Below are 10,197 nucleotides of genomic sequence, written 5' to 3'. Positions count from 1 at the left end.
TAGGGCTGTTGTACATAGGGTCACTATGAGTCGCAAACGACTCGACGGCACATAACAACAACAACAACAACAACAACCTTTTAATAGGGAAAATTATAAATTTAGTTGACTGTTATTTGATAGAACAACAGGAAAATAGTTTGTAAGATAAAAATGCTTAAAAGATGTAATTATTTATTACTGGTCATTGCTGTTTTTTAGTTGAGAATCATTAAATAATACTTCAAGCACTGAGACTAGTGGGTAGGAAATGTAACTTTTTTTTTTATGCTTAAACAAGTGAGTTTCTGAGAGCTTTTCATTTCCTTCTCTCATATGAAAAAATTACACTCCAAAGTTACTTCCAGCTCTCAAATTTCAAAGTGGAACAATGTGCATAAATATATGCTGTCTTGTTTGCTTACAGAGACTGCTGATACATTTTAGAGTAAATCATTCTGTGCTCAGTTTTCTCAGATGGTATTTCACCAAGGACTTAACTCCACACAGTTTAGGCTACAGATGCAATGGGATGCCAGCTATATATTTATACTATCATAAATTGCAAAATTTTATCTTGGCCCAACATTTTTACAAGAAACATTTTTCCAACAAGAAAAGTCAGAAATTACATAAATGGTGCCAGTACCTCTGCTATTACCATTTTTCCTTTCTTGGGAGAAGATATGTTATCAATACTAGACATCTCTGATCAGACCATTTTCTTCCAAAGTAAATAGTAGCTGAAGAGCAATGATTTGATAAGTGACAGGAAAAGATTCAAGTGGTTTTCTTCAACTCTACCTTTATGTTAATACAAGTTTCTTCTTGATCCAGCATCTCCTTTCTCCCAGTTTCTCAGATTCATTGAATACAATCTACTAGATAAATCAAATAGACTACATTTTGCAATTCCATCTCCACATTTTCTTGAGTATTTATTGAGTACCCACTCTATGCCATATAATTATGAAGTGACTTCATAAACTTTTGGAGGTAGAGTTTGGGTGCAATTTTTCACTTTGACAAAATCTTGTAGAAGTTTTAATTTAACCCGTTAGAGATTCACCCCTTTCTTCAGTCCCATGATGCCATGTACTCTTCTCATTTTATATAGTGGAAATAGAATTTAGAAGTGTATTCAAGCAACACTTTTTTTTATGTCTATATTGCTCAACAAAGATTAAACCCAAGGATTAGTAAATTTATTTAAAACTAATACTAAAGGCGATTTAAGTACTCTTTGGATATCAGTAAAAGTCCTCAAGTAGTCATCATGGAATTATATGCAATGCTCTGAACTACCCCCAAATTGAACCGTGTATCTTTTGGTAGTATGAAGTCTTTCAGTGTGAATGAAGAATTCCTCAGCCCCTTGTGAAAATTTAAGAAAGTAGCAGCATGTAGAAAGGATTTTTTAGTTTTATAGCTTAGCTTGTATGTGACATTCATTCCCCCCCATCTGTTCAATATATAGTTCCTCTGCAACTTTAAAAAGATGACTTCATATAAGAACTTAAGCTAACTTCCTCCCTCTCTACTTTTTCTAGAAATTCAAGTATATCCCCAAGTCAAGGGCAATAGTATTCCCATAGTTGGCATTCCTACATAAAATAAACGCCTCTAAATTGATTAGAAATTGTCCCTTAAACCTGCTTGATTTTTTTTCAGAGTTGACATGTGCAAAATTAGGTTCCATTGCCTTCCTAGAAGGAAACTGTTTTGCCTCTCTTTGTCATACACTTCAAGAGTTGTGTATTTCCATGTGCTGAGTGAAGCTCTCAGGATGAAGGCAATAGTAATGCATAGGAAGCTTTTGGCAGAGTTTCTCCTGGAAATTTATATTACGGTACTTATTTCCCTTCTCTAGTTGAGTCTCTCATAGCTGTTCATTGTAGAATTCCTCTCATAACCATTTTTTGTTGCTGAAGCCCTGAAGGGAAAGTCTTTGTTGTTGTTATATGCCATCAGTTTGGAACCAGCTGATAGCCTACCCTCCAGCAGGTTTTCAAACGCTGTAAGTCATAAGGCAGGAGAATGCCTTTTTCTCTCTGGCACAGAATCATCTGGATTTAGACTGCATGCCTTTGGGTTGGCAGTACAACTCCTTATCAGTAGGCTACCAGAGAAGAAAAGTAGTTATTATCAAATCCTGAGGAAGAAAGGACAGTAGTAGTCTCTTAGGCACGAGATTAGAAGGTCTTTTCCTCAGTAACTTACTGTGTGATCCTGGGCAAGTTACTGCTTTGCAGTTTACCATGTTTGTAAAGTGTGTTACTGATGGTGAGCATGGCAATAGCATGAGCATGCTGGTGACTGTGACAACAGCAGTTGGGACTGTGCTCAAGCTCTTTGAATGCTTCAGTCACCCAGTGTCTCATGACAGCAGCTTTTGAACCTTTTTTTATGTGAGGAAATTCAGGCTAAGCATGTTTGAACAATTCTTCTAAGGTCATGCAATTGAAGGATGGTGAACCTATCTCCTTGCTTGTTAGCCAGTTCTCAGAAGAGGGAACCACATCATCATTGACTTTATCTTGACCAAAAGTAGAAAAGACTTTGGAAATGAATGAAGCAGGTACAACCTGTTTGTTTTGTTTGTTTGTTTTGTTTTGTTTTCTAATTTTCTCTCGTTGTTCATTTAAAGCTCATGTAGAGGTAATCGCTTACCTTCCCTGGAATGTTCTGGTGGGACCAGGCACTTTCTTTATGGAAAAAAACCAAAATTCTTTTTTTTCTTTTTGCTCTGTTTTCAGACAGCAAACAAAATACAAAAACCACGCTCTGAAAATGTGACAGTTCAGCCTCCTGATTTTAACAGTGTTTATTCAGAATCTCCCCATAGATCTGGGGGTTATACTGACCATTGTGCTTTTCCTGACAAGCCATCTGTGAAGTGTCCTTCAGTGCAAGCCTTCCAGTGCCTTCCTGCCAGCTCTAGAAGGCTCAAAGTCCATTCCAGTCTTGCTCATGTAGAAGATGGTCTTAGAAGATGGCATGGGAGCCTCCCCTTGTTTGTGTCCATGTGTGTTTCTGTACGGTGTCCTGTCTGCTACATTGACCCCACAAGACTGTATCCTGTCTGCAGACACCTTTATCGGGGTGTCTTGAGTACTTGTGTTCATTTCCTGAGCATTTTATATCTCCAGCTTAATTTTCTTGTAAGATTTGATGACGTTAACTTGACTTTATATATATAAAGACTAGTTTCATTGGTGCTGTTAGAAGAATTCCTCTGAATTATACCTGTCAGCCTAAAACAGGGATATTTTTTTTCCTTTTTCTGAAACTAATAAGAGTGATGGATGAGAATAGAGATTTTGAACAAGGTAGATTTAAATTTAAATCCTAACTACTACTTCAGTAGCTTTCTGTCTTGATGGTGATATTTATAATTTAAAATACATTATTATCACTCAGTTTTTCTAATTAGAGAAAAGGGTTATGTAGCTTTTAAAATGCCAGATTTTCTCATTTCTCCACCCCCCACCCCATCCACCAATCTAGTAATTAAGACTGTCACTTCTTGGATTAGTAAATTATAAATAATCCAAAGGCATTAAAAATTCTCAGTGATGTGGTACCATAACAATCTCTGTTTTATTGAATAGCACATATACAGTGTCAGATCAATATTTTAAGAATTTTTCTTTCCTTCAAATGTTTGTTTTCAAGTCCCTAATACTATCAAATCAAACCTTCTATTGTCAGATTGATTCTAATGTATGATAGCCGTCCATCAGGTTTCTGAAGGTATAAATCTTAATAGGAAGAAACATTTTACTCACACTTACAGCTAGTGAGTTAAAACTGCCAACGTTTCAGTTACTCTGACATTTAATTTGATAGATCATCAGCATTCCTAAGGTCCTTAATAATGCTAAGAGGTTTGGGTTTTGGTTTTCTTAATGAATTAACTATATTTAATCTTTAACAGTATTCTATCTTGAACTCTTAGCTTGTCAAGGTGAAGAGTTGAGATTTCCTGCAATAGGTTATTCCATTTCACAAATAGTTGAATGAGTTCCTGAATTACCTGCCTGCATAGGTATGCACTGTTCTTATTGTAAGCCCCAGAGTCAGAACCACTCATAACTTACCCTCTAGAGGGTTTTCAAAGACAGTCAATCTCTTGGAAGGAGATTACACATCCTTCTGCAGAGCAGCTGGTGAATTTGAACCATATGCCTTTGTGATGGCAGCACAGCTTCTTACTTCTAGGCCACCAAAGTAAATACCCAAACCCCTGCCAGAAGCTGGCTTCTGCATACCAGCTTCCTCACGCGGATAATGAGGCTCTCTTCAACCCTAAGATCCCTAAGGTGAAAACCACTGACATCTGATTCTGAAAATAATTGATAATGATTGTTAGATCCCAGGAACATACCTCTGGATGTTAGATTTTTGACCAGGGGTGAATTATGTCACTGACCTTCTCTATTTATGAATCAACTTTAGAAAGAAATTGCTACTGCAGAGCCTTACAGAAGTGAGTCTAACAGAGCCGAGAGCAGCGTGTGGGCGGGACTGGTTGCATAAGGCTACAGTTAGGTAATGCTGGTTCTTTGCAGTCAGTGGCAGCAGGGCCATTTTGAGAACAGCCTAGGGCTGCACTTTGTAGAAGCTTTTAACACCCAGGGATAGCAGGATGTTACAGGGGACCTGTAGGGGGCCTGAGAGCAAGGAAAGGAAACCGCCCTTTCAGACAGGTGACTAGTGACCCCATTTACTAATGAGGTTTCTTCCCTGAGACTCCACAGAGATTCTGGTGGAGATAAGACAGGAACCCGGAAAAGTAGAAAATAGAAACTTGCCTCTTGCTTTGGACCAGGGTCTATCTTCATAGAGCCGAACTGTTTTGCTTTGTTTTGTTAATAATTTTTAGCTATTATTTAGAGTTTGCATCAGTCTGCTTCTCTGTGGTTTTTGTGATACCACTCATAGACTCTAGTCTTTGAGCGCAGAGGAGGTGATGATGGTGGTGGTTTATTTTCCAAAACCCAGCCCCTTATTTTTCTACTTATTTTTCTGTTCTTCTGGACTGCTTATAGCAATCAGTTATCTTTGTGTCCTACTTTTCCAGTATTCCATGACCTTACTAAATCTCTTCCTCCACCTTCCTTGAAGACTGAGCCTTGCATCCCTCTTAATATGGTGTGAAGTACACTTTGACTAAGTAGGAAGCACTCTTCTGTATACTGCCATCTCCCTTGGGGAAAGCCCTCAGTACCCTTGTTCCCCCTTCTTACCTAATGGCATCCACTGTCCTTTTGAACAGTTATCCACATGGCATAAGAGTCCAGGAAGGTGGTAATAGCAGCTGCAGTGGTATCTACAGAGCTGAAAAGGTCCAATCTTCCCCTTGTCCCCAGTGCCAACCCCCCACCAACCAACTACTCAATAGGTGATGGACAGTGTTCTACCCTACCCTCTGGCCCACCTGTGGTAGACATGTTTCAGCAGAGCTGACAGACTAAGAAGCAAGATTGTCCATCTGCTTCTGAAATAATAGGCCTTCAAAAGCCTGATGAGTAACAGAAGAGCAGTGTTAGATGTAGTAACACAGCCACTCAGATTAGAAGACTGCAGAGCTGCAAACATCCATAAATATTTGGGATATCAAATGTAGAAGTATGAATCTAGGAAGATTGAAAGTTGTCAGAAATAAAATGGAATGCATAAAGATTGACTCCTAGGCATTAGTGAACGAGATGGACGGTGTAGTTCACTTTCAATCTTATGACCTTTTTTGTGCATCGAGTGACAAATTAAAGAAGAATAGTGTTGCATTCATAGTAAAAAAACATTTCAAGGTCTAGCCTGCAGTGCAATGCTGTAAGTGATAGGATACTATCCATAGGCAAACAAGAAAAACCTGTTAACACAACTATTTAAGTATACACACAATCCACTGAAATCATAGATGAAAAATTTGAGAATTTCTACCAACATTTGGAGTCTAAAATTGATTAAACATGCAGTCAAGATGTGTTAATAATTGGTGAGTAGAATGCAAAAGGGAATTCTAGTGGCCTAGTGGTAAGAAGCTGTGCTGCAATCCCAAAGACATGCAGTTCAAATCCACCAACTGCTCTGTAGAAGGGGGATGGTCGGTCTCCTCCTGTGCAATTTACTCTCCCTGAAAACCCACTGAAGGGTCAGGCATGGGTAGGTTCCAGCTCAATGGCACCCAACAGTTGGATTCTGATTGGTTTGATTTGATGATGCAAGTAGGTGGAGAGTGTGTGAATTTTTTGAAGCAGGAGTGGCATCCACTTCCTAACTAACATGCCTCTGGAAACCCTATGAACTTTGATAAAAGTCAATAATTATAGAGGGCCTTCAAGCCTTTTGTTCACAGGGTCACTAGGAGTTGTGTGTGTGTGTGTGTGTGTGTGTGTGTGTGTGTGTGTGTGTAGTCTTGCTGAAAGTAAAGAGGATTTGAAGCTCTTGCTGCAGATTAAAGACTTCATCCTTCAGTATGAATTACATATCTCAACATCAAGAAAACAAAAGTCCTCACCGTTGGACTAATAGCATCATAGATAGAGAAAAAATTAAGTTGCCAGTGATTTCATTATACTTGACTCCATAATCAACACCCATAGTAACAACAGCAAAGAAGTCAAAAGATGTGTTATATTCAGAAAATCTGCTGTCGAGGACCTCTGCAAAGTCCTACATGGCAAAGATGTCTTAAATAAGTAAAGACTAAGGTGTGCCTGATCTAAGCCATGGTATTAGCCATTGCCTCTTTTTCATCTGAAAGTTGGACAATAAATAATAAAGATATAAGAAGAACTGATGCCTTTGAGTTGTGGAGAATAGTACTGATATACTGCGAAAAACCTTCTTTCTTGAAGGAAGTGCAACCAGAAATGGTCCTTGGCAGCAAGGATGATGAAACTTCATCTCATACTTTGGCCATGTTGTCGGGGGTGGGGGGGCTAGTCCTTGGGAAATTGTATCATGCTTGGAAAAGTGGAGGGTCAGAAAAAGAGACGAATACGTCAACAAGATGGATTGACAAGATGACAGTGGATTTTAGCGTTATCAGAGATGATGAAGACAGGGCAGGATTCTGTTGTTCATACAGTTGCTATGAGTTGAAATCAACTTGCTGCACGTAACAACAGCAACATACAGCATCTATCATGTGTTGCACTGGGTGTGTGTGTGTGTGTGTGTGTGTGTGTGTGTGTGTGTGTGTGTGTAGAGAGAAAAGAAGGAAGAGAGAGAGAGTGTGTACACATTTTGGTGGGCCAATGGTAAGAAGTTGCACTACAATCCCAAAGGTACACAGTTTGAATCGTGTGAAGAAAGATGGGCAGTCTGCTCTGTGTGCTTATCTGCCTCTGAATACCTAACGGAGGGTCAGCTATGAATCAGTTCCAACCAGACGGCACACAAGTGTGTATGTCTGTCAGTATGTCAGTCTCTGTCCTTAGCCTATGGGCTTCTAGAAAAACTTCTTGTACTTACCGTTTTATTCCCACTGTCTCAGAGACATCGTACAATCTCCATTCGTGCTTAATAAAGGCAAGACAGCTTATGCAAAGTGTCATAGAAGAAAGGCTTTTAAACTGGAAGTTGGAGGACCTGTCTATAGTGTAGGCTCTGCTTCTAACTTAAGTATAAACAAAAGACATAAATTCCTGATCAAAGATTTTCCTATAGGAAACTAGACTTTCCTTCCTATTTACCTTACTTGCTTCTTAATATTTTTGTGATTACTGAATGAGATACTGTGCATTAATAAGCTCTTTAAGAGAAAGATGGGAAATATCCTCCCATTATGATTTATAGACTTAAAAGCTCAGAGAGGTCTCTGTGAGTTGGAACCCACTCAGTGTCAGTGACTGAGTATTATTGAGGAGAACCAAAGACTACCTGGTCTTTAGTGGGGTCCTCAAATACAGAGCTTTCTATCTTGTGCTCGTTCTCAGCTTTGAACCTTAGAACCACCTGGGATGCTTGAAAAATCTTACCAATGTACTCAATATCAACTGAATGAGAATCTCAAGGGATGAGACTTGAGCATGTAATTGTCAAATCTCTCCACATGATTCTCACATGCAGCCAGGATGGGGAGGCACTCTGGATGTTCCCAAACACCCAATGTACATAGGTGCTTGATCTCTAAAAGGTGAGTCTCAGAAACAAGTTCGGAATTTTACAGCCACTATTCTCGATCATTGGGTCTTCTAATTTAAATCTTTATTTTGATCACTGTTTTTATTCTTTAGTACTCTTACAGTTTTAGACTCATTAAAATTTTCCTATAAATTATACAATAAAATTTCCTTTTATTACAACTGAAAATTAAATGTGCTCCCATCAGGTAACATAAAATGCATGCCCATGATGATGCTCTTTGGAGTAGGGCAAATACTGCAAGTCAGCATCCTTAACAACCGAGTAGAATGACAAATGTTAGTGTGCAAAGAGTAGCCATAGACTTGGCCGTGGGAATGAATTCTTCATCTCAGGGAGAAGCTATTTAACTTCTTTTTTAAGTTTCTTTAGATGCAACTGAGGATTTACTACTCATAAATTACAGCTTTTCCAGCCTGTACTTCTGGGACTAAGCTGTCACATAAACTCTGTAAAGAAGAATATCCGCAGTGTCCTGTATCTTTATAACAGGTATTTTTCCAAGTAAGATTCCAAGTGTAGGTGAAATTATTCAGGAAGTCATGCACCATTTTTCTTTTCAGAGGAGCTATTTGAAAAGATTAATATCTCTATAACAACAAGAAAGATATTTGTAAAATATGTTTACGTCTCAGGATTGTTGTTGTCTGTGTTCTGTATACTTGGGTCTTTATTGAAACTTTTTGCAGACCTCAGATGCAGAAGTTGTCCACTGTCAGCTACTTTCAGATAACCTTGGGGTACAATCAAGAAGAATAATTGAAGCAGAAGAGGACAGTGCTGTTGGAAGTACACCCAATGGCAACTGTGAATGTGTGAATGTATAGAGTTGTGGTAGTGGTGGTGGTGGTGGTGGCGGCGGCGGTGGTTGTTATGGGCTGTCGAGTCACCTGTGACTGTTAATGACCCTATGTACAGCAGCTCTGAACCCTGCCCTGTTCTGAGCCAGTCTCACTAATTCCGATATAACACCCACATTACTGTATCAATCAGTCCATCTTATCCAGGGTCTTCCTCTCCTGTGCAGACCCTCCACCCTTCCGACCATGATGTCCTTCTCAAAGGACAGTCACTACTGGCCATGTGCCCAAAGTATGTGAGACCGAGCTTCAAAATCCTAACCTCCAAGGTGAAACTTGGTTTCACCCTTTCAAAAGGTTTTGTTTTCTTGGCAATCCAAAGTATGTTCAAGACTCTTTTTCAGCACCACACCTCGAAGGCATCAATTCTTATGTCATCTTTAGTCATTGTCCAGCTCTCTGATGCATAGATAGTTTTCTCAAATTCCCTACCCCCAAAAGAAAGTGATTATCAAGGCTTAAATTGACCTGAGTTGGCCTGAGCAGTATACTAACCATTCTCAGAGAATTTCCTGGCAATTTCTCAACCCCAAGAACACTCAAGGTCCAGCCCAGTGACTCCTGCTCTGGTGGTACAGTCTATAGTGTTACACTGGTAAATAAAAGGTCATGCATCCCCAGTATTTCTAATCCACTTCCGGAAAAGGTTGAGCTTTCTCTTTCTCTTTCAGCCTTGGAAGCCCAGTGCAGGGTTGCTACAAGTCAGGATCAACTCATTAGGAAGGAGTGAGAGAGTTCTTCCTTAGGGAAGGCCAGTACTGTGTAGATTTCATGGTGTAGATCGTGTTTCCCAACTTGATGGTGCCTTTCTTTCTTTTTTCTTTTTTTAAACAGCAAATATTCTAATACTTTTTACATTACTACTTTTTTATATAAAAATGTTTTCATATTTTTCCATTGTTGCACATTTTAGGGTCCTTCTTTTATGAGCTTTATTGAGATACATTTTACATGCCATGAAATTCACCGATTTAAAGTATATGGTATTTTTCTCTTAGTGTGTTCACATAGTGCAACTTCCAGCACAATCAATTGAAGTTATTTCCTTCATCCCAAAAGCAAACCATTACCTATTAGCAGTCACTCCAGTGTCTTCGTAGACCCTTCTCTCACCAGCCTTGGGCAACAACCAATCGACTTTCTGTTTGAGTTGATTTGCCCACTCTAAATAGTTCATGTAAATGGAATTACAACATACGTAGTC

The 10,197-nt window shown here is 39.1% G+C and overlaps 1 protein-coding gene across 1 annotated transcript in view; it reads left to right on the top strand.

The window, feature by feature from the left end:
• LYRM4 (LYR motif containing 4) overlaps window positions 1–8,960 on the top strand; it is an 88,411-nt gene extending 79,451 nt beyond the window's left edge. The window contains exon 3 of the mRNA XM_006888762.1: window positions 8,823–8,960. Coding sequence (XP_006888824.1) covers window positions 8,823–8,960 — 138 coding nt within the window. The remainder of the gene's footprint in view (window positions 1–8,822) is intronic.
• Window positions 8,961–10,197: the final 1,237 nt, after the last annotated feature.

This window comes from Elephantulus edwardii, unplaced genomic scaffold (genome assembly GCF_000299155.1).
Source record: "Elephantulus edwardii isolate Elephantulus edwardi_28Jun2011 unplaced genomic scaffold, EleEdw1.0 scaffold00071, whole genome shotgun sequence".
NCBI lineage: Eukaryota > Metazoa > Chordata > Mammalia > Macroscelidea > Macroscelididae > Elephantulus > Elephantulus edwardii.
The sequence above is the reverse complement of the archived record's forward strand: the minus strand, read 5'-3'. Positions and strand labels throughout refer to the sequence as shown.